The sequence below is a fragment of the Letharia columbiana genome, assembly GCF_014066305.1.
Source record: "Letharia columbiana isolate WasteWater2 chromosome Unknown Sc0000003_s0, whole genome shotgun sequence".
NCBI classification, from domain to species: Eukaryota; Fungi; Ascomycota; class Lecanoromycetes; order Lecanorales; family Parmeliaceae; genus Letharia; species Letharia columbiana.
The window spans coordinates 1,597,499-1,621,622 of NW_023501039.1; the positions used below are offsets into that span (position 1 = coordinate 1,597,499).

The 24,124-nt window shown below is 41.9% G+C and overlaps 6 protein-coding genes across 6 annotated transcripts; 4 read left to right on the forward strand and 2 right to left on the reverse strand.

Annotated features, from left to right (window-relative positions):
- Positions 1 to 678: 678 nt before the first annotated feature.
- HO173_002007 (uncharacterized protein) lies at positions 679 to 2,435 on the reverse strand (the record flags this gene model as incomplete). Its single annotated transcript, XM_037303943.1, has 3 exons — positions 679 to 1,535; positions 1,584 to 1,793; positions 1,850 to 2,435. The coding sequence occupies 3 exons, from the start codon at positions 2,433 to 2,435 to the stop codon at positions 679 to 681; spliced, it is 1,653 nt and encodes a 550-aa protein (XP_037169665.1).
- A 183-nt stretch (positions 2,436 to 2,618) lies between these two features.
- HO173_002008 (uncharacterized protein) lies at positions 2,619 to 4,101 on the reverse strand (the record flags this gene model as incomplete). Its single annotated transcript, XM_037303944.1, has 2 exons — positions 2,619 to 3,750; positions 3,806 to 4,101. The coding sequence occupies 2 exons, from the start codon at positions 4,099 to 4,101 to the stop codon at positions 2,619 to 2,621; spliced, it is 1,428 nt and encodes a 475-aa protein (XP_037169666.1).
- A 2,480-nt stretch (positions 4,102 to 6,581) lies between these two features.
- Positions 6,582 to 8,504, forward strand: HO173_002009 (uncharacterized protein; the record flags this gene model as incomplete). Its single annotated transcript, XM_037303945.1, has 3 exons — positions 6,582 to 7,071; positions 7,123 to 8,411; positions 8,460 to 8,504. The coding sequence occupies 3 exons, from the start codon at positions 6,582 to 6,584 to the stop codon at positions 8,502 to 8,504; spliced, it is 1,824 nt and encodes a 607-aa protein (XP_037169667.1).
- Positions 8,505 to 8,960: 456 nt separating this feature from the next.
- Positions 8,961 to 12,052, forward strand: HO173_002010 (uncharacterized protein; the record flags this gene model as incomplete). The annotated part of the gene is made up of 4 exons (XM_037303946.1): positions 8,961 to 9,621; positions 9,776 to 11,665; positions 11,722 to 11,753; positions 11,870 to 12,052. The coding sequence occupies 4 exons, from the start codon at positions 8,961 to 8,963 to the stop codon at positions 12,050 to 12,052; spliced, it is 2,766 nt and encodes a 921-aa protein (XP_037169668.1).
- Positions 12,053 to 14,539: 2,487 nt separating this feature from the next.
- Positions 14,540 to 15,139, forward strand: HO173_002011 (uncharacterized protein; the record flags this gene model as incomplete). The annotated part of the gene is made up of 1 exon (XM_037303947.1): positions 14,540 to 15,139. The coding sequence occupies one exon, from the start codon at positions 14,540 to 14,542 to the stop codon at positions 15,137 to 15,139; it is 600 nt and encodes a 199-aa protein (XP_037169669.1).
- Positions 15,140 to 16,443: 1,304 nt separating this feature from the next.
- On the forward strand, positions 16,444 to 18,242 carry HO173_002012 (uncharacterized protein; the record flags this gene model as incomplete). Its single annotated transcript, XM_037303948.1, has 3 exons — positions 16,444 to 16,534; positions 16,587 to 16,696; positions 16,749 to 18,242. 3 exons carry the CDS (start codon positions 16,444 to 16,446, stop codon positions 18,240 to 18,242), a joined length of 1,695 nt encoding a protein of 564 aa, XP_037169670.1.
- Between the last annotated feature and the right edge of the window lie 5,882 nt (positions 18,243 to 24,124).

A 24,124-nucleotide genomic window follows, 5' to 3' on the forward strand; every position in this document is an offset into this window, starting at 1 on the left:
TTAGCCACCTGTGGCATTGGGAAAGGCAGTCGGTGCACGGGGACCGGGCGGGAGTCTAGGCACGCTAATCTTACTCGTATTTACGCATGAGCGCAATTTACCCAACTTATCACAGCCTTCAAATTTTAAGACAAGACTTCGCGTATAAATTTGTTCAGGATAATGAACGGATACTCTTTGCTTACAGATGTATTTTGCCACAGTGCTTCTCTGCGAAGATATCGTCAAGGACGTCTTGCAATCGACCCTGAAATTCGAAAATTGTACTTGTCAAAAAGCTGCGCTAATGAAACATACTAGTGGCCTCGAAGAGGCTAGTAAGTCCCGAGGATTAAGGTATCTTACTGCTGCCATCTCTGAATTTTTCATCATCTACAAACGTCGCCAGTCAAAACACATTACTGATGACGATCTTAGGTCTCCAATCCTTTGGTCGTTTTCGCGCTGAGCGAAGATTTAATGCTACCCATGGCTGGGCGCCTAGGTTTGATAGGAGTCGTTCCGACTCTCATGAGAACACTGGGAATCAGCAGAGGTCACATACTCTACAATCGCGGGAAAGGCCTAGATCAGCTACAGAAGAAAGATATTGGTATGGCGAGGATGACATGGTAATGGGCACCTCAAGTGGTATTAGTCTAGGAACATGCTATCGAATACCTTCAGGCATCTAGCTTTTTATCTGACCACTAGCCACTTCTCCGTGATCTCCCAAGCCTTCTCCATATTGCCGCTTGCTGCCCAAAGATTTTGCAAAGCAAAGGCTGCCTCTTGTGCAATATCTTCTGCTCGGCAACCTGACTCCTCAACTTGCGCAGCCGCGCTCATGGCTAGGCATCGTTCATAGTATGGAATCGCGAGATGGGTCAAGCCCAATAGGTGATAAGCATGAGCCACATTGTACTCCGCTTCCTGCTTCTCTGAGGATCTACTAGACCGTTGTCGGCAATCGTAGTACTCTAATAGAAAAGCCAGGCCTTGCATCAATATATGGTGCCGGTTGTCGGCTTGTCGCTTGAGCGCATAGTGTAGGTATCCCAGGGCTAGGGAAAATTTGATCATAACGTTTGTTGGGTCAAGAGCGAGAGCGCGCAAGAAATAGTCTGCGTTGAGTATCAGGAGTAAGCCATTGCGATAATCGGCCGCCAAGCCTTGGATGGGACGTTCAGACGTACTAACTGCGTAAGCATAGCTTTTACCAGCGTAAAGTATATGACCGTAGAGCATGAGCAACACAACATCCATCTCTTGAGCTCGTATTTGATTGCCGTTGTCGTCTTTAGTGGTGTAAGAAGCTCTCTCTTGGAACAAGCTTTTGCGGCGACTGTCGCCTAACAGGGAGAAGTCCACGGCCTTGAGCTGTCGAAGTATATATTTCTGCGAGGGACCACAGTTGTACCAAGAATTCTCAGTATCAGAAAGTCTGTTGAGTGCCGAAAACAGGCGGTAGCCATCAGTGACGAATTGATACTCCTTCATGAACCAGCGAGCAATATTACAGAGTGTTTCGTCGTCGTTTCCAAGTAAGGCACATGCTGTATACGTATTAGTCGTCAAAACACGAGATCTGGGAGCATACTCACTAAACCAACAGACATGGATGAGGAAAAGCGACTCTGGCGAGTGGTAAAATACATTAGCATGGAAAGCGGCAGCGATGATCTCGTATGAAGACAGGATGTTTCCCCCGTGTGCAAGCGTCAAGGCATACGCGAGGAAGATTTCTAGCCAGCAATCGAACGGTATTCCGCAGTAATCGGCGGGAATGACGATCTGATCGCCTTGTGCTGTTTCTGAAGTGACTGGTTAGCATGATGGAGCGCGAAGCACGCTGGACCGTCGAATATACCTAAGTGTGACTTTGATTGTTCTGCGAGAGCATCCAACTCGTGTTTTGGTCTTGCCGCCATCGACCGAGCTTCTCTGGAATATCCATAAAATTTATGGTGCTTGTCAAGCGGGTAGAAAACCTTGTTGTCTTTGAATCCTTGAATCAATGTCTTCGTAATTGCCATCCATTCGGTCTTCGAGCTTTCATCGCCATTTCTAGCTTGCTCTGTGAGAGCCTCTCTCCGGAGGAAAAGAGCATTAACATCTTCCTCTTGGGCTTCCTCCCTTTCGAGAGAAATCTGCTTGGCTGACTGAGGCACCAGACGGGGGGCAAGCATAGTCGTTGCCCAAGAAGGTAGAGCCTTACTTTTTTTTGGCTGCTTTGCTTCCTTTCCTCCTACACGTTTTCTTGCTTTGTGCTGTTTTACCGAGACTACCTCATCGGTAGTTGGTGCTCCTTTTGGAGACACGTCTGATTCTGAGCACATCTCTAATAGTCTTCGCCGTGCTTCTGGGCTTCCTTTGTCACTGTCGACAACAATCATGTAGCAGTCTTCGGCTTCGGTCCTAAGTCCAATTGCTTTATAGCATGAAGCCATTTCCATGAAGAACGCCGCGTCCGCATACTCGCTGACCTTCTTTATTGGTTCGTAATATCGGAGAGCCTCGTGAAAGTATTTTCTCACCCTTAAAGCATTTGCTGCTTCGCGAAAAAGATCAGGGTAATCATAGATCTTTGCTCCATTTTGGTCATCTTCTGGGTCAAGACACTCGAAATGGTTCTGCAGTCATGTCAGCCAATGGCGCGAATCAATTAAAGGCGAGGTACTTGCAATTGCTTCCATGAGATTTCGACTTTCAGACTTCAATCGGAATACTCCCAACTTGACACGCAACTCTAGAGGCAAGCCATCGCCGTACGAGGTCACGTCATGTTCACCAGGCACAAATCCTGGCACGTCATTACGACGGGGCTGATCTTCGAGGTCCCATTCTCTGTCGTCCTCATCAAACGCTTCCCAACATTTTTCTTTTGCACGACCAAGTAGCCAGCGAGATAATGTTTTGAGCACAGTAATACCTTCCTCACACCGTCGCTGAACACCGTACAGCTCACAGACAATGTTAACGTCTGACCAAGTGAAACTGGTAACGTCACAGGGCTCAACTAATTGAAAATAATATATGGTGGCTTCGTAATGACTCAAAGCATTGTCAGGCTCGTCAAGGTCGATGTAAATTTCCGCGAGGTGACGCAGGACTGTCGTATCGTGCGGAAGCTGTTTGATCAGTTGCTCATACTCGTTGGCAGCCTTCCTTTTGTGGCCCAATTCATGATTCAATGCAGCTCGCTGGTATCGTGCTTCGACATTCGAACTGTCGACGTAGAGAATGCGGTTGTAGCAGTAAATCGCGTCTCGAAGTGTGGAATCTCTGTCATCGTCATCACGCTCCAGAATCAGACGTGCGATTCTTGACCACATCTCAGGGTCTCGCGGCCTGGTGTGTGCTCCGTTCCATGCAGCACTAAGCGCCTTCGCTTTGTCACCACGAGCAGCGTGGATCTCTGAGAGTAGGTTGTGAGCGGGATACATTTCAGGGTTGATGAGCAATGCCTGAAGCGTGAGATTCTCGGCTTCTTCGTAATTTTGATCAATAAAAGCCATGGTAGCCTGAGAGTGTAGCGCCTTGAATTCTGGTGTTGGCTCGATGGGCTTGCGCAAGCCCTTTTTCATTCCCTTACCTCCTCGCCCAACCCTACCACCGCGACCTCTCCTTCCCTTCCTAGGTGCGCTTGAATTTCTACCAGATACATCAGCACGTCGGCCGGATCTCTGCCTTTGACGCAGCCGAGTTTCATCCCTCCGGCCTTTCAACGCCTCTGCATATGAGTCTTCATCCGATACGTTTTCATCTTCTCTACGTGGATGTTAGAATGTAGATCTCTCGAGTTTCGAGGGAGGAGCTAAATTACGTTAGACCCGCTTCAGACTCTTGGTAGTCGGGATCCCAGGTCACCTCCTTGGCGGGCCCATGAGCAACACTATCGAGAACCTCGCCTCCGTCGTCTCCAGCTTTCTGAGGACTAGAATAAACCCCAGCGCGTGAGATCTCCTCCAAGGATTCCGGAGGCAGACCGTGTAGCGCTGACGGTAAATAACCGTCATCTTCTCTCCAGGGGTATTTGGTGACATATGCAGCGTAGTCTGGGTCTGGATATTCGTGTGTTGCGAACATGAGGCCGTAATCTGATTGGTCAAATTGCTCCATCGGAGGCTTCAGCGCTGATTTTCAAGTGTTTGAGCTATTTCTTGCGCAGAACGCTTCTGATACACGGAAAGGAAAGCGCATCCCATTTGTCATATCTTAAGACTGCTGAAGGACGTGAGTCATTTTCAGAAAGAGAAGGATAGATGGGTCTGCAGGTCAGGGATCGCTGAATCTACTTTGGCGCGGCAGGGACATGTTCCAAGATCCGTGAAAGTGTTGAGAAATTGAAAGACTGATACTCGTAGAGCCGGTGAAATCAGAATAAATGGGTCGAAATTCTTGTGGCAACGCTGGAGAACCTTAACAGAGCCGTTCCAATTCTCAGGTCTATCCACGTCTGTGCCAATTCTTCAGATGGAGCGCTTCTGAAATGAATCCCAGAAGAGAAGGTCAGATTTCTAATACTCACGGCAGAAACAAAGTATCGTCGTCAAGACTTTTACATACCGAATTAATTGACTTGTAAGGTAGTAGTTCATTATAAAGTAGTATCGCATATAAAGTATGGTTCCAAATAACTATTTTGAAACCACTGAGGGTTTAATCATATAAAGTAGATATTTCTGAGACGGTATATAATTACTTAGTCATCTACATAGCCAATCAAGTACCCCCTTCAGCTGCCATGCTTCTACCACCACTATGCATTGTAGAGCCTCTTCGTCGTAGTTCATATAGTAGATAGGCTCGATATCTATAGAAATAGACTTATTAAATAAAGGTGATACGATTGAGGTAGTAAAAGTAGCTAAAGTAGCTAAAGTTGAGGTATTGATGAAGAAGATATCTAAGAAACACGTCTTGACGCGGATTAATTTGGTAGGTAACACGCTATTCATCCCTGTTTCTCAGCTTACTAACTAGCGGCGACATGTATAAAGTCCTACTTTAGCGAGTAGCAGCGGCCTTCTTTTACCGTATATATACGGTAAATATACGATTATTTTATTAAGATGTGTTAGTAAGCCACCTCCGCCTTTAAACGATAAAGAATAAAAAACGAACTAAATAATTAACGATTATATATCTTAGTACGTATTAATAAAAAATCGTATTAAATCGAAATAACTGTAATATTTTTAATACGTTTTATATATTAAAACCGTTGCGACACCGTTACGACACCGTTCTAAAACCGAGAAACCGTTATAAAATCAAAACCTATTTCGAAAAGAATAAAAAAAATTAGAAACTCTACAATGATAGTTAAGGTCTATTAAGAAGAATAAGATATTTAGAAAATTAATTAATTTCAATAAGAAATACATTCGTTGATTCGAATTACGGGACTATCTTACTTTATAATTATTACTCGATTAAATTTACTTAAGCTAGAGAATAGTTTATTTAACTATATAAGATAATTTACGTAAATCTATTATTACTAAGATATCTATATAAATATCGTTATTCTACTAATTTATAATTACTATCGTAATATATTAGATTTCTAGATTTATCGTATTAAAAATTAATACGCTTTTTTAGAGAAATCGATTTACTATTATTTTACGAAAAGTACTATTAAAAATATATAACGTACTTAAAAAATTTTAGTATTACGGTATATTACTAAGTAATCGCTAAAAGACGATAATTTTTACTAATTTAGTATAGATACGGTTATCGTAACTTATAGTTCTCCGCTAAGATACTAGTATATAACGCTATTTATATATAAAATACGATTATAGTAGTAGCAAATACCATCGACACCATATAAAACTGCTATCTTATAAGTCAATTAATTCCATATAACATAATGCCCTCGGTAGGTACTTATTCTTGGCACACGAGAAAGTACGGACTTTACCTTACTGTACGAGAAAATCAAAACAGCTACAGTAGTCCTAAACCTTAACTTCCAACCTAATTTACTTCCCGGCGCTTTTCAGCTCTCCGTCTCACGCACCATCTTGTCGAGACGGTCTCCCCCATGCCCGGTTTCGTTATCCCACCGTTTCCGATCCTCCTCAACTGTCACTACTCGCATCATTCTTCCTGCTTTGATCCACTCGTGTTGACTCTATCTGCTCCTGAAAACGCAAGCGTTGACAGCGAGGCTTACTCTCATATTCAGACCTTCCGCCTGATCGGATCTTGGGTGCCTAGTTGTTTTAACTCACTCTGCGGAGTTCACGACCCACATCGCCTCTCGGACTGGTATCCAAGCAGGTGGTATTGCCCTCAAGTCGACCAGAGTCCAAAAGCTACATCTCTCAAGGTGGACCCCGCCTACTAATCTTGACCCCACCACCACTCCTAAAAAAACAACATATCCGCCAATAAGCTCCATACTTCAAACTCCCTCCTGCGTGCCGGCAAAGCTTCTTTGAAGACGGCAAGATCTGCACGGCACATTTGCGTCTGCATCTACCATCACGTCGATCCATATCCCGCTTTGAAAGCTCGCTCGACGGTCGGCAGCTTTTTCACTAGGACCAGCCACATAGAGTTGATCAGAATCTCTGTCGGCCAAGATGTCTGGCAATCAGATCATTGGGAATCGGAACAGCACGCCTGAGGCGTCAAGCTCCCTTCGGCCCCCTACGTCTCGAAACCTTGGCACCGGCCATCACCTACGAGCTTCTGCTGACATGGGAGCATTCTCCTCTTCTCCGTTATCAGGAAGGAGCATCAGACCTGCTTCTGAAATGATCTACAACCAGTCACAGCAGTATGACGCTGCGGACAAAGCTGCCGAACAGTGGATAGCTGAAATTGATCAATGTGAGACTACTCTGGAAGAAATGGCGGGTGCTACAACAGATCAAGATTTTAAAGATGAACTAACAGCGATTGAGCAATGGTTCCGAGTTTTGAGTGAAGCCGAAAGGACCGCGTCCTTGTATTCACTCCTCCAACAGGCCACCAAGGTACAGATTCTATTCTTTATTCAGACATTGGAAGAAATGCTTCGGAAGCATCCTATGCCGGGCATACTTTCTCCCGCAAAGGTTGGAGACCAGGGTGCGTCAAACCCCTGGCTCGGAGATCCAAGTGCAGCTAATGATAATTCAGACAACATGTCAAATCGGATGAGCGATGCTATGGGCAAGGAAGGCTCTCGACACTCTCTCGGTCGACCTTTGCCGTCGCCCGGTAACAAAAGAAATTCGGGACTGGATCCATCTACGATCACTGCTATGTTTCCAGACGCGGCCGCAGCTATCGCCAAGAAAAAAGCCGAGTATACTCAGCATACGGGAAATGCACCAACCTCAAATCGCAACAGTGCCGCGTTTGGGGAGCGCTCATCCTTAGTCGCGCCATCCATATCAGAGCCTACAGACAACGCAAAAGAAAACATTATGCAGCCTAATCCCACACCATGGGGCCAGCGGGCTGCCGAGAATCGTCCCAAGTCGTCCTCAGGGCAACAACCCATGGGTCAATTCAGTCAGCCGCCTGCATCCGCCGGATTACGTTCTCCACATCAAATGCAACTATCAGGCCATAGCAATGTCCAGACTACAAGCGTTCATGCCCCAGAGAACGCCGGCGATCTACCCATGCTTTCACCATACAACATCGGAAATGCAAGTTGGGCTTCCATGTCTAACACGCCGATGGCGCCCAATTTCAACACCCAGCAGGCCGCGACACAAGCAGACATGGTAGCAAACGCGACAGCTATGAAGCTTGCTGCCCTATCGACGGTCAACAACCGCATAGCGTTGGACGATGTTCGTAAATATCGTCGTACGAGGTCAAATGATGGCGAAAACAGTGCGAGCCAGATGCCTATGTCTCCCGCCTTGCCTCAGAATGTGCTGGTCGTGAACGAAAGCGGACAGTTACTGAACTCGCAGCCATTGAACGCGCAACAGCTTGCCGCAATCCAGGCGCAACAACAAGCTGCTTTTGCGGCCCAACGTTCTAGACCCGATTCTCCAGGTATTGCCATGCACGGCGGTGGCTTCGGCAACATGACTTTCGCCTCGCCGCAAAATAATGGCTATCTGGCAGCTTACGACGCTTCAGCCGGGCTGAGCGGCGGTATGGGTGCTCTAAATTTAGGTCAGTTCGGTATGGGACTTGGCAATAGTCATGAGGGATATCTCTCTGATCATTCGGAAATGGCCAGAGGCAGATCTCCGAGGGGCAGAAGGGGGAGCTCAAAGCCACCAGAGGATCCAACTGATCCGAGTTTACTGCAAGATATCCCCAGTTGGTTAAGAAGCTTGAGGCTTCATAAGTATACCGACAATTTGAAAGATTACAAGTGGACTGATCTAGTAGAATTGGATGATAAAGGCTTGGAGGATCGCGGTGTCAATGCGTTAGGCGCAAGGAGGAAAATGCTAAAGGTCGGTCGATTGACCTCACATCCTTGTCTTCATGTCTAATGATGTCAGGTTTTCGAGCAAGTCAAGGAGGCAAAAGCTGAGGGCAAGCTGTGAGGCCTTGACAAACGTGCCTTGGAGCTGTGTTTCCCCAAAATGATGCTCCACATGGTAGAAGCCTCAGCAAAATGTCGACCGTAATAAGGGAACCGATTTCCTGACCTCTCCTCCTAGGAACCTCTAGCAAAGTACTGTACACTGGCCCATCTATAATTAATTCAAGTGTATACCCGTGAGGAAGCAACGGTCAAGCAGCGTGAAATGTTTATCGCTACGAGCAACTAGACATTCGAGTATCAAAGTTGAGCTGCCCAAACATAGACTCAACGTTGTAACAAATCTCTATACAATGCGTGATTGAAGTTCGCTTAGCTTTACTCAGCCGGTTTCCATGGAAACGTTGGTTTGTTGATTTTTTGATTCTCCCAATCATCCATGTGCCTGAATGTATTGCGTACTCAGAGGCTATTGTTTTTTTTGTCTTCTGACCTTGGTTACACTTTGATACATACAATGCTCCAATGCCCCGAGGCTACCCCTTGTCTCATTTTGACCACCTCTGCATCCCTCAAGCCATTGACTTTCAAGCCCTACGAGCCTACGGAGGAACTACATTTTACCACCGATGTCCAACGCGTAATGCAGAAAGCGCCACCTAGAAGGAGGAACTCCACCCAGCCTCAGGCACAGTCCCAAAATCTTGTCGTACAGCCCGCTGAAACCATTAGTAACGGCGCTGCGAAGGCGAAACACCTAAGTGACCAAGAAAAATTTGATAGGCAATCGAATACTGACAATTCGATGGGTTCTGGAGCGAAAATGCAAGCAATGCTACCGGCAAGACGCTGTGTCTCCGTCTTACATTCAGAGCGCCAGCCAGACGACTCTACCACAGTTCCAAATCAAGGTAAGGGCATTAACCAGCAAGATGATAAGGACATCCGAAAGAAACCGCGAAGACGGACTATATGGGTACCTCCCGAAGATACGACAGTTCTCACGATACATCCCAGGCTTCGATCTGATGCGAGGAGTCTGAGTAAATCTTCACTAAAGGTCGTCAATCAATCCGATGCTTGGAAAAGACGGCAAAAACAGCCACTTGCCGCGGCTCTAAGACGAGCTCCATTGCAACCGACGCTTAAGCCTTTACAAGAAAGGGAAGACCAACAGGGTTCGTACATTTCGATGTAATCTCTTCTCGTTAAACCGAAGGCTGGGTCACAAGATATGTTTCGAGAGCAGAAGACTCTTTGTGCTCCTCAGATCTGTTTTACAGCTCAAGCACCTGGCTTGAAGAAGCGATGTTGACTTCAAAGTGTGCGCAGATATAGCTGGAAATGGACCGGGAAAGGAAAATCTGCTTCCGCTCACTGCTGCGATGTCCCGTGACAAGATCCATAAGGGTTCGCAGATTAGAGCAAGGAGAGTCCCATTATGCGAGGGTGCATCCAGATGTGCTGCCTATCGTTCGGATGCTTTGCCTTTCTCTGATCCGTCCCAGGCGGCACGAGAGCAATCACAGAGCACTGCTGAGGTGGGTTTCAGCAATGACCAGCCCAAAAAGGCCACCCGGCCTTTCAGAAAGCTTGAGATAGTCAAAGAGCAGCAGAAGTCCACGATTAACAAACGAAATACTCTTCATTACGGTACAACATGGAAAGCATCAGCGGACCCGCACATCAACAATTCTGCATCCCAGCCGCCACCTACACTGATCGCGTCTGTGCTGCGCAAGGTAGCCTCGTCAACAGAACAGAAATATCCAATAATGCATGAAGACGTCGAAAGACCGGAAATATTGGAGGATACTTGGCTAACTGACCAAGAAGCGATCCTCGCTCAGTGCGTTAACGGTCTTTTCGAGACCATAAACAATCGGGATCATATGAGTTATGGACATCAGAGGCGAACGCTCTTGAAACTTTATCAAGGAGCTGAATGCTCCCTTCTCCATGGACGACTAAAGGCATCCCTTCTATATGGGTGCCTTGGCCGGCCAAAAGATTCTTTTAATGCTTCATCATTGAAGAGCGATGTGGGGATATGCCGAAGTTTCATCAGCTTATGGGCCCGAAATTACAGTCTTGACATGCTGAGTGCCGCAGCTGAGGTGGTGGTAGGCCGCGAAGCTCTAGTCGACTCGCCGTGCCCCAAGTCTGCGCATACCCAGAAAAACTGCAAAAAGAGTCTGGAGGCTTTCTTGGACTCTTATCTTCTCCGCAATGAAGATGCACCTGATGCTGAACAATCGTCTCCCGCTTGGTGCTGGCGGCGAACAATGTTACGAAGCATGATGGTGATTTATCTCCTCGACAAAGCCAAGCAGATGAACATAATCTCAACAAACCTCTATCAAGCATCTTCGACTATCAAGTCTTCGCTTGCTTTCCTCAGAGAGCTCATTGCATTGATCCATCCATCTGCAGGAAATATCTGTCGACTTCTAAATTCTTTGGATTACCACGTTCACCACACTCAGTATCCCCTATCCGACTTTTCCTACAACATCGAGAATCTGGCAACTGATCTCCGAGATGGGGTAAGATTGACGCGACTCGTAGAGCTTCTCTTGTATCCGCTGGGTTCGCGCACCACGCTCGAAGAAAAAGTTACGATTGCAATGCCTAAAGGCGAAGTGTTGACAACCATGCTCGAAGAAGGACAATCCTTGGTTCTTTCGCAGCATCTAAAATATCCATGCACGGCAAGGGCACAAAGAATTTACAACGTGCATATAGCCTTGGGTGCTTTGCGCGCAGTCCATGAAGCCGGCCAAATTGCAGAGGACTTGAGTGCCGAAGAGATCGTTGATGGTCACCGAGAAAAGACTTTGACTTTGCTGTGGGCATTATTGGGAAATTATGGCCTGGACAGTCTTGTAAACTTTGATGAGCTTCGAAAAGAAATTCGCAGACTTCGGAAAGCTGATGATAGCATGAGCGAGGATGAATCAGATGTCGAAGGAGATTGCAGTGGAACGAGGGAAGGTTTCCAGAAACTCGCGCATCTACTGAGAGCATGGTCCGGAAGCATCGCTCGACGGAACGGTCTTCGAGTTCTTAATTTCACAACGTCGTTTGCAGACAGCAAGGTTTTTGCAAAAACAGTGAACGAATATTTGCCTTGCCTTTCCGCTATTGTTCCAGTTGAATTTGCCGGTAAGAAATGCCAACTGGACGCGAGGTTAAGAGACATTGGATGCAGCACTTCGTTCGGTAAGTCCTTTACTGAGCGCAAAAGCTTACCTTAACCATGTGCTAAGCTTATGCAGCATCTATCTTCAGACAACGTGAGAGGGATCGGGTTTGTAATCGGGACTTTACCGTTGCTGCCTTAGCTTTCCTTGCCTCTCGATTTCTTGACGCATCGAAGAGGGGCAGAGCAGCCGCGGTGATTCAGCGTACTTACCGACGGACCAGGAATCGCAGAACTCTCGGACAGAGGTGCAGACTATTGAAGCTAGCTCACGACTGCAAAACGGTTCTGGAGACCAGAAACAAGATTTTGAAAGCAGCGCGAGTATTACAGGGGGCGTGGAGGGGTCATGTGGAATGGACGAGGGAGCATGGGATTGCTTCTACAAGGCCACAATCATGGACTAGGGGAACAGACCACCAGATAGAGGCGACGGAAGAAAACGTAGATATTTGGCTCCTTTGAGTGTATTGTATGTCTGTCCTGCGTTCGTGAGGACAGCAGTAGGTTAGTAACGGGTAAATTACAAATTCATACCCCAAAACCTTGGATCCTTACAAATTCATACCCCTAATTACATTTTCATACCCCTCCACCAAATCTTGGGGTATGAAAATGTAATTTACCATTCTTTGGGGTATGAATTTGTAATTTATCAAACTACGTCTTTGAGTGCCCGGCGTTCAACGCCTTTAAAGAAGCCCCGGGAGCCTTAAAAAACCCCTAGAAAATTGAACCCCAAATTTATCGCGGATTGGGGTGAGTTAGGGATTTACAACAGTAAGAGCTCGCCTTAGCCTCGGAGCGAGGTTTCGACGAGTTACACGGCGAACCCTAGAGGTCTTCAGTTCGGGGCTCTCGGGGTCGATCCGGGCTAATTTCGCAGCCCCCGAAGACCTAACCTCAGCGCACTATGGTAAATTACATTTTTATACCCCAAGGAATGGCGAATTACCGATTCATACCCCATTGGGGTATGAAAATGTAATTAGGGGTATGAATTTGTAAGGATCCAAGGTTTTGGGGTATGAATTTGTAATTTGCCCGGTTAGTATCTCGGAAATTTAGATTCAAAGGGATGGATTATGTTCCACCGCGGTTGGGCTTCGGCCCAATCCTCCTCCCGATGGGTTTCTCGATAATGAGATAGACGATATTATCAATAAAGGATAAGTGAGTCCTCGGCCAGAACGAGAGGTGGAGTGGCGAGAAATGCAAGACGATAAGATAATCGTTTTCAAAACCTACACGTAAGGTAAAGAGGTACTAGTACTGCAGTGTGGTTATGGACCTGTCAAACATCATGAATTGTTCATACAGTGATACCCCCCGTTAGTGATTGTTTGGACGCGGGTTCAAGACACATAGCAACGGCATCAGGTATGTAAACCGTACTTACCTTAAATACCCTACTTTTACTACTACTAGGTCCACATCGTGCGCACGAGGGGCACATCCTACCTAGTGGTGGAAGTCATCTCCGTGGACATAGGCTATAACCTAGGCCGTTCGAAAGAAAGTAGAAGAAAATGGTAGGGTCTTCGACCTCACAAGTGTCGCTGAATGAAGCTTTAGTGTTGGAGACGCTTAGTGGCATGAAGAGATTGACTTACTCAAGGTATTCCGGGTGTTATCGAGCCGCTCAAGTAGTGATCCATGCAAGGGAGAAACCAAGAAGCGAATTCTCGCTCTCGACCTCCCGAGCGTATCTGATTTCGTCAAGCCGTTGCTAATGAGCTGTGCATTACTGGGCTAATCAGCCGTGCAACATATCGACGCTTTCCATGTTCTGGACTCTCAACCATGGCATTGGCAGTCGCTGATGGCCGATATACCATACCGTCCCGTGCCACCAATAGCAAAATTATCCAGATGATCTGGATGCATCAGTTCGGCCTCGTGGATCTCACGGCCACGCAGCACGTTACAAGCCCCTTAAGTAAAGCCGAGTCTCCAAATCCATTGTACAGCTTTTGCCATCCTTGATCCCCTCTCGGTATATTGCCAAAGTCGGCCAATGTAACAAGAGGTATATGACGCCTGCTCTTGCTTCGGTGGCGTCGACCTCGAGTCTATCCCATCGTCTGGCAGGGGGTAAAATTCAGGGGTTCAGCCCTACCGGCCTGACCCTACGAACCACCAAAACAATGCGTCTACCAGACATCGGATGAAAGCCAAATAGCCTAAAAAACCAATAAACATGCCTCGCAATAAGGTGGCAAATGATCTTGATCACGTGGAAAAGGATCCAAAGCCTACTTGCCACTCAGTTATTTGCACACTCCGAGCGACTTACCGGCTATCCCAGTCCAGTCAAAGTCTCTCTATCAGCACGAGTACACCCCGCAGTTATGCGCGATCATGGCGGGCTAGAACGTATGTGGGACAAGGCCAAACGATGCGTAGTTTGCTTGAATGCAGGGCGAAAATCGGAGAAACTTGCAAAGATCAGGAAGCCACTATTGGAATTATCTATTAATACCGTCAGAATACCAGATAAGGGCCAAAGAAAACGGCCTCAGCAGACCCCAAGAGGTATATATGACTGTAAGCTATGTGGAATAGCGATATGTAATCATATTACTTGTTGGAAGGAGCATTTGGAGGCCATACCATGTAAATAGATTTTTGGTGGTAGGTGCCAAGACATTTTACCCGCAAGTCGCCAGACGATGGTATAGCTTCGACTTCTTGAAGAAGGAGGAAATCGCAACGATGGCCACATTGTCCTCTCTGCCTCCTGAGATATCCCGTGAGGTGCTCCGCTATCTACCCATCCGCTCTCTCCGCGATTTGATCTAACGTCGAAAACAAATCATGCTCTCCAGTCGTGCTGCCTCTCGAGTTTGCGTCTCGGTGTATTCCATTCAAGGCTCGGTGGCATGGTTTCTCTTATGGAAGCGACAGCAGATCGGAGTTGTCTCCACAGCGTGCAGATGATTCTTCCAAAGGATGAATCACGGCCCAAAGTGAAAGCGATCTGTAATCAGAATCTCCGCATCGGCAAAGTTGTCGATGCATATCAGCAAACACTTCGGGATTTTGAGGTCGCCTTGTGGGAGCTTCATGACCCTTCAGCCTGGTCGATTGCTCAGCTCAAGAACCCCAAGCGACTATCGATTAGGCTTGATCATTATCATACCAGATTCCCAGGTATTGAGCGGCAGTTCTGGGAAAGCTCCCCTCGTTCCACGGTCTGGAACAATCTAGCTTCCAAACCTGAAAAGACCGCATTGGGCTGTCTCCGAAGTCTCTATCTGGAGCGTGCAGGAATCACAGACTATCAACTCGCTACGGCGCTGAAAAGCAACCCCATGCTGACAGAGCTACGGTTCCGGAAATGCCTTACTCTGACCGACAGGACTTTCAAACTTTTCGCTGAAAGCAATGTTGGCCGGCATATAGAGACGTTGTGTCTCATCAAGAGCTACAGAGATGAAATTAACGATAGGCTCTTGGAGCACACTGCGAAGCTAACACACCTAGAAGTATAACGCTTCTGATGAAGCCCCACTAAAGCTGTCAGGGCTGATCATTTCTTCTAGACTCTGTTACTCTATGGCTGTACTAACGTTGACAGTGTATTTGTGAAAAAATTGAAGGATGGGCAATGGCACATTCCTGATTGGACCCTATCGAGCACGCTCAGTTGCCCCAAGCCGAATGTAGAGATCGACCCGGCGTATCTGAGATGAGGCGTCTAGTCACTACTTGCTCGTACGCTAACTGAAATCCTCGTTATTGCTCTGGCTTGGGGAGATCATGGCACACTTGAACAGAATAGGTGCATGGCATATCATATAGGCTTCGCTGGCATGGTATTTATAATGAGATTCTTTGAATGAGACTTCTAGCAACGTTCAGAGAGCGGGATCACCGATCCCTGTAGAAGCCAGAATGAGCATGATATTCATCTTTCAATCCACCATCTAGGGGGGAAGTATCGCCTTACAACCCCAAATCGGGCCTGGCCAGCATTGCTCTCGGCGCTCTGGATTTCAAACAGACCTCTCTTTCTGAGGACACTGAGTAGGGCGACACGCATGACTTCTTGAGGCGGGGGGTTTGTACATGTAAGGAAAGAGAAAGGATGGTACCTCGGTAGATAAACAGGGTGTACATCGATTACGTCCGTAGCCGAGAGATCTTATGTAGACCACACACTGTCACGACAAATTCCTGAACTCCAGATTGCCAATCATGGCTACACATGTCGAGCAAGATTGGGGCACCGCCTTTTTCTTGCCCTCTGCCGTAGAGCGCGCTTTACAGCAAGGCCTCGTGTGGCAAGTACGAGCGGGTTACTGTAAACACTCTTCTATTCTGTTTGCATCTATTCAATGCTTTAAGACGCTGGGAAACGGTGGTGCAGGCTAAGCCTTTCAAAAAACCGAGGGTCCTCTAGTTGTGTTGACCACGGCGTAACATAAGTGCTCAATGAATGGATATTATCAGTATCTTTCCGACGGATGACCAGTGTATACGATCTCTGACGACTCATAGCATCTACCTTGTAGACTGTGAAGTATGGAAAATGTGAGGTTGGTATTTTGATAGTGAATACAAATCTAGCGCGGGTGGATGATGTCGATAGGCTGTCGTCCTGATTTGGCACAAATGACCAACCTCCCTTTTAACCCCCTTTTCCTCCCAATTTCCAAGTTGCTACGCGAAAGCCCACAACGCCATCTACCACAGGCTTACCGAATTGCGTCATCCTCTTCGCAAGCATTGCTCTCTTTGCATATTGATATCCACCGAAGACTTTTCTGTGTCTAATAGCTCAACATCAGCCGCAATGGCTCAACACTCCGACGAAGTGGATCGGCTCCTTCGCGCGATCATGCCACAAGCTCCTGAAGTCCTGCACCACGTCTTTGCACTTGAAGGTAAGTCAATCCGATTGTTCCTGTTCTCACGCATGCCTGATGCAGAGTCCAGGAGCCAACGAGGTCCTGCTGGGACTGAACACAGTAGAGAGTAAAGTGGCATACCTGGTCCATATCATTGCCATCGAACTGTACAAGGCCAGCAAAGCGATCAGCCCGAAAGTGCAATTTTGTCCAATGCCTCTGTCGCAAGCCTTGCTGACCTGTACTGCAGAATATCTCTTTGGGTCCAAACGACCTTCGATTCCACATCCTGCGGTCGGATGACTTGTTTGTCTCCTACCCTTACCACATCACCTTGCTCGATCTCGGAGAGCTCGAGGATCTGTATTACGCAGCCTGCGCAAAGCTCAAAGAACTACTCCAAGGAGTAGACATTCTCTTGACGAATAACTTCAAAGGTGTTCACGACACATACTTTGCCTATCACAACGAGCCACTTCGTAGCCTCGGCCCCATCAGCATCGGCGCTTTCAGGAAGTCCCTGCTGATCCACGAAAGTATACTCTACAGCAATGAGCTCCAGAGCTTACTGAACAGAGGAGTCATTGAAAAGAACAGCCGTGGCAATGAACTTAGTTGCCCTCACGAGGTGAGCCTGGGCCATAGCACAACCCAGCACAGTTTGAAACATGGCAATTGGGAGGGCACCAAAAAGTACATCAATCTCCCAAAACATCATTCCGAGCAGATTTCAGGATGGCGTGCGGATGTCGAAGGTCTTCAAAACAAAAGCAACATGAGCTGCGGCATGGTGTTCGGAGAGTTGGCGGAAAAGTATAGATCGATGGCCATGAATGCAGAGCTGGAAGGATCCATGATCGATCGGAAACCCACCCCTGAAGCACCGCAAGCCTTCCATGAGGAAGTCTTGACTCGACAATATATCAGTCCATACAACCTAAACGAGCGCGCCAAGAAGCTCAATGTTCCAGGAGGCCCTGAGATGCCCTGCATCTGCGACCCCGAATGCATTTGCGCACCTCTTTGCGCTAGCGATCCAACCCAGAATTGCTTGTGCGAGGAAAACGGGCTATTTGTCCGCGTCACCGAGGGCATGGATATTGACGATCTTGATGTGCCCGACTTGGTTAGACGCAAGAGACGACTTTCGGAGGCCAGCGAAAGCAGTACAGCTTCGCTCAACACTAGCGACCGACCGTCTTCTCAATGGCCCATCTATTCAGCTGCCTACGTCGGTGCGGTCACTCAGTTAGATGATCAGCTTCGAGTTATGGATGAGGTTGACAAGCAAATACGCGAACAGAAGGCTCAAGCATCATATAATGTCGAAGTCCCAAGCCCAATGGTAGACACTGCAAGCCAGCTCGATGATGTGCTTTCGATGAGCGGCATACTTGAAGTATCCGAGGGAAACGATGGCCTCTTCTGGCAGGACAGATTGAGCATGCCGCGGTTGAGGATGTCGGATTTCACCCACTACCAACTTAGACAACCATTTTCGAAGCAGTGCGACCATCCACCAAAACGACAGTCTGTTGCTGAACGCCTATTCAAGACTAAGACCAGCAGTATGGCTGCACACAAGAAACACGCGGCGATTGATCAGCCTACGCAGGGTCAAAATATCAATTGCAGCAGTACCAGCAAAGTAGTGAAGCAGGCAAACAAGCGATTACTTGCCGACATCTCCTTCACAGGTTTGAGGTTCACTCGTCGCCGGGGCTCGCACGGCCATGGAGCTTGAATGCATAGTCAAAAGGCAGCAGAGTTCACACTACTCAAATGGTAGTGGGTGGGGATTTGTTGGCGAAGGGAATGTCAGAACAGATGGGTGGTCGACTTAAGATGACGTGACCATCTAAAGGATACAGAGTTATGATGGTACGATCAGACCACTACGTCGAGAGGAGGGAAGGCTCATGTTCGGAAGGTGGCTCGTTTCCTTGTCCTCTTTTGCGAAGGGCGGCTTGAAACCTAAGATGCCTTGGTATTTGGATGAAGCTAGAATGTACCGCAACGTATCAGGCCGATCAGGATAAGATCTTTAGGTATTCAAAGCAGATGTCAGTCTTTCTAAGGAGACCATTTGGAGAAAGACGGAGTGAAGAGAGTCTGCACTCTGCGCTAAATAAGCGCTCCGTTCCCTCTTCTCCGTCGTCTCCGCTCAGCCCCTCAGCCCTAAAGTAAGCGCGAAGGCCTGTCCCAGTCTCTGGCATTCCTTTGTGCACATCACCAATCTTCAAAAGTTTGAGATGTCAACACTTTGTAACGGTTATCTTTTTACCATACGAGCCGGGAAAGAGAATTTTCTCTAATAGTGGTTCACTGCAGGTCCATTAAGATACTGCCTTTGCAAGAAACATGCAGGGTTTACATGAAGCTCTCGCAGTGGGCAGTGGCTCACCCCATTACCACTTGGCTTTGTTGTTCGACGAGATGATTCAGAACAATGTGCATACTGCAGGTGAAGGTCATTTTCGCTGCTTGAATCGTGTAAAAGATCGCCATACCCAGACAGGAGCGTGGTCATCTGAACGTTTGATAGCGATACCCAATCATCCCTAAGCTTCTACGGGTCGGGCTGATTGTTAAGTCATCATTAGAACATAAAGATCGGTAATAGAGCAATTCTTGGCTTCTCTGTATCAAAAATCTCTATTCTCTCCTGCCAATTCGCTCGAAACTTAATGTTCTTCAACTCGTAATCATTCCTGCACGGCTGCATGTTTGCAACTCGGCATCAAAACAAAACTGTCCTCTCGCTTCGCTTTTAGTTCTTTCCAACCCTCATAGTGTCTTGCTTCATAGAACTCCTACCTTCTCTCGTTATCCGGCTCTTCCCGTATATTCGCTAGCAAGCTCTGACATCTACAGTTGTTTCTTGAATTCAAGCAGATGAATGGCTGATCTAGAGTCGTGGCGTCGCCACACCCAGCTTGCCCGACGAATTGACAACACACACATCTATCATGGCCAGACTGACGATCTCGCTCCGTCTGACAACACATCGTACTCCACTTCGCTTGGCGTGGACGAAAGCAAGCTTCGACCACGACCCAGGAGGAGTCTCGCTTCATTCGCCTCTTATCTCGCTACGCATAATCGTACTGTCTCTCCGCGCAGCAGGCCCGAATGGCCTTCCGTGATCTTTAAAATTTCCTTTTCTTTTTTATAACTATTAATATTATTTAAACTATTATTAAAGTTTAAAGAAGTAATTTATATTAAAATTCGATTTACGTAATACGTCTTAGCGCGTTTATATTATATCGCTCTTTTCTTTATAAAACTCTATAATTAATATAATTAAGTATTCTATCTTTAAATTTTAATAGATTATATATTTAAACTATATTTAATAACTATTTTAATACTAATATAATCGACGAGTAAAGGCCTATGAATTAAATTTATAATCATTTTTTTAATTAGGGCTATCGAGTAAATTTGATAAGCGATCTTTAATAAGCGATATTTGAATGCCTTGCCTTTTGATAATTATAAGACCAAATTTAAAAATCCTTTTTTTATCTGAAAGCCCACATTTTATTCTATAATTTAAAAAAAAAAAATCAAAATTATAATAGAAAACAAAAAAGTTATTCCAAAATCAAATAATATATATCTATTTTCTAATCAGGGCTGTCCCGCTGTCGAGCGAACTCTGGTAAGCGATATTTGAATTCCTTGCGCTTTAATAATTATAAGACTATATTTAGAAATTCTTTTTTTATCTAAAAGCCCATATTTCGTTCTATAATTTAAATAAAAAATCTTAAAATTTTAATAGAAAATAAAAAAGTTATTTTATATATTAATAACGTATATCTAATTTTTAATAAGAAGTCGCGAAAGGGCGAGATTTTAATAGTTATAAATACTAATTTATTTATTTATAATAACTTAGCCGATCTAGCTAAAAAGCGTAGAGAACTCGAATTTATAATTAACTATATATATAAGTTTAAGATTTTCTAGTTTAGCTCTATCTTATTCTTTTATATATATTAATTTCTATAGTTATAACTATTTTTAAATATTTATATTTATTATAATAAAGATAATTAAAATTATAAAAAGCTTTATTAATCTTCTTAATATAAGAAATTTCTATTTTAAAATAATTATTCTAGACTTAAATAACTATAATTTTATTAGAATCGTATTAGATTAAATTAATAGTAATATATAATAAAGATATTATTAATAAAGATAAACTATATAAAGACTATAGCGACTCTATTAAAACGCGCTAAGTTTAAATAGATAAATAATTAATATATAAAAGAATAAGATAGAGTTAAGCTTAAAAATCTTAAATTTATATATATAGTTAATTATAAATTTAAGATTATTACGTTTTTTAATTATATCTACTAAGTTATCGTAAATAAATAAATTAACGTTTATAACTATTAAAATCTCTTACTCTACTTTTAATCCTTTAATAACTTTACTATTTTCTATTAAAATCTTAAATTTTTTTTAAAAATTATAGAACGAAATGCGGGCTTTTAGATAAAAAGAGAATTTTTAATTGAGTCTTATAATTATTAAAGCGTAAGAAATTCAAATATCGCTTATTAAAGATCGCTTACCTATTTACTCGATAGCTCTAATTAAAAAAAATTATAAATTTTATCTATAGGCCTTTACTCGTTATATTTATTTATTTATTTATTTATATACGCTTTTACTCGAATTATAAAGAGTAATTATAGATTACTATATAAATATTATATATTTATAGAAGTAATCTTATTTAATCTCTTTAAATTAAAATAAAAACTCTTACTTTTCTTTTCTTCGCTATTTTATAATATATTTTAATTCTTCTATTATATTTATTTCTTATACTTTTTAACTTCTCTTTTTATTTCTAACTTAATAATTTTCTTTACTTATTTTTAAAAAGTTAATTTATATATTTAATTTGAAAGTTATTTATTTTATTTAGCTATTTAGCTAAGGTAGCCATTTTAACGAAGATATTCTATCTAGAAATCTATAGAGACTTAAATCTATAAATTACTTTTATTTGAGTATATATAGAGTATTACGCGAAGATCTTTATAGAGAGAGATTATATCGAATAACTCTATTAAATTAATATTAAATAAAATAAATTAAAGATAAAAAGAGTAAATAAAATAAAGAAATTATTTAAATAATAGATTTAGATTTATTAACTTATCTTAATTACTAATATTATTAATATCTATATTTTAATTTTTTATAATATCGTTTAACTCTTTAATTATCTCTACTATCCTCCGCTTAATTTAATTTATTATTATAAAAAAGTAAAATATTATATAAGTAGAGCTCTTATAAATCTTTATTCGATTAAGAAACTCGCTTTAAAGATTTTTAAATATTTATATATTATACTTTTTAATTTAATATCTCTTATAAAAATATAAAACTTAATTTATAAAAATCTACTTTCGAATTAGAATTTAATAATAATTTTAAGCGATATTTAAAAATTAATATATAACTAAATTACTAAAATTATATAATAAATAATATTTTTATAAAGATTAAATAATAGTCTAATAGAGAATATCTTATTATTTTTTATTAATATTTTTTAGATTAAAATTAAATATTATAAAAGCGATTATCTTATTAATAATTCTTATCTTAAATATTAAATTAAAAATTAATCGATTTAAAATAATAAAAAACTTTTTCTATATCGCTTTTAATATTATATATCTAATTTATATATAAAATAAAGATTAATTAATATTATAAATAGAATATAGCTATTATTATATTAATATCTAAATAAAATTAATTTTTAATTAAATTATAAAGTAATTATTAGAGAAGATTCTTTATATATAATATCTTAAATTTATTATAAATCGTAATTTATATTTCAATCGCTAAGACTCTTAATTTATAAAAATATTAATAAATATAAATAAAGCTCTTAACTTTATCGCTAAAATTAATAACTTCTAATCTCTTATTTAAGATTATAAAATAAGTTTATTAAAAGCTAATATTTAATAAAATAATAGAATTATTATTAATCTCTATAAAGGTTTTTTATTAATATATATTTAATTTTTATATATATAAGATTAAGAGTAATAAGTATTAGTTTAATAAAATAACGTTAAAAATTAATTTATTAATAATATAATCGATTTAGAAAGAATATTTACTATATACTATTCTAATTAAAACTATAAGAATTATATATATTAAGTTTTATATATTTTTTAAAATTTTTAAATTTTTATTTTATAAAGTTTATTAGATTTTAAAATAAATTTTTTCTATATTTTCTAAATTAGCTTTTTCTAATAATAAATATTAAAATATTAGTATTAATATATATAAAAGAATAAGATAGAGTTAATTTAAAAAATCTTAAATTTATATATATAGTTAATTATAAATTCGAGTTCGCTACGCTCTTTAATTAGACCGACTAAGTTAGCTCGCTAGCCCTTTCGAGACCTCTTATTAAAAAAATAGATATACGTTATTTACTATTATAGTTATAGCTATATCTATCGCCGAGAGAGCTTAATATAGCTTAACGCTTAGTATAGCTTAATACTCGATACTTTAGCTATAGCTTTCCTTAGAAGAATTATTATACTTTTTATCATCAAAATATTATATTAGTATATATAAAAGAATAAGATAGAGTTAAGCTTAAAAATCTTAAATTTATATATATAGTTAATTATAAATTCGAGTTCTATACGCTTTTTAATTAGATCGACTAAGTTAGCCCGATAGCCCTCTCGTATCTTTCTTATTAAAAATTTATATATAGAAGTTTTATACTTTAAAGTACTTAGCTTACGATATATATTATTAATAATATCTAAGTATATAGTTACTACTATAATAAGACTTATTACTAGATATAATATTCTTAATAATATCTAAGAAAGAAGAATATTTATATATAGAGAAGGCCTTTATATATTAATAACTAAGCCGAATAAGTACTAGTAATAGCGAGTATTAAGTCACCGACACTAGTAAAAATCGAAAAAGATAAGGCTATTCGTATATTATATAAATAAATCCTTCTTCGTAATACTCTTTATAGTCGTATATACTTCGTAAACGTAAATCTAATTATACTAGACGTATTTCTAATAGTATTACGCTAAGATAACTTTCTATTAATTAATATTAATATCTTATCTTTCCACTTAATCTTCTAGATTTAATTCTAGATAATTCATATTTACTAGATATTATAATATATTACATCCCTTATCTTTTATTATTATATCGACTAAATTCTTATCTTCTTTAATTTAGAGAATCTCGATAATTTTCTATCGCTTATAAGATTATCTTAGATATAGAATATTTATTATTAATCTCTTTTTTTAAATTATCTCTAGCTTGACTAGATATTTATATAGAGACTTTAAATCTATATATATAGAGAGAGATATTTTTCTCTAGAAATTATCGAAGAAGATTTAGTTTAGAGTAGACTTAATAGGTGGTAATTATAATATTAAATTCTTATCACGATTTTAATAACCTTACGATCTTACTTATGTTATAGCCCAATTAAGCTTAGCGTACTAAGGTCTTTCGATCTTTCTATCTTACTATAAAGCTTATATACTTATA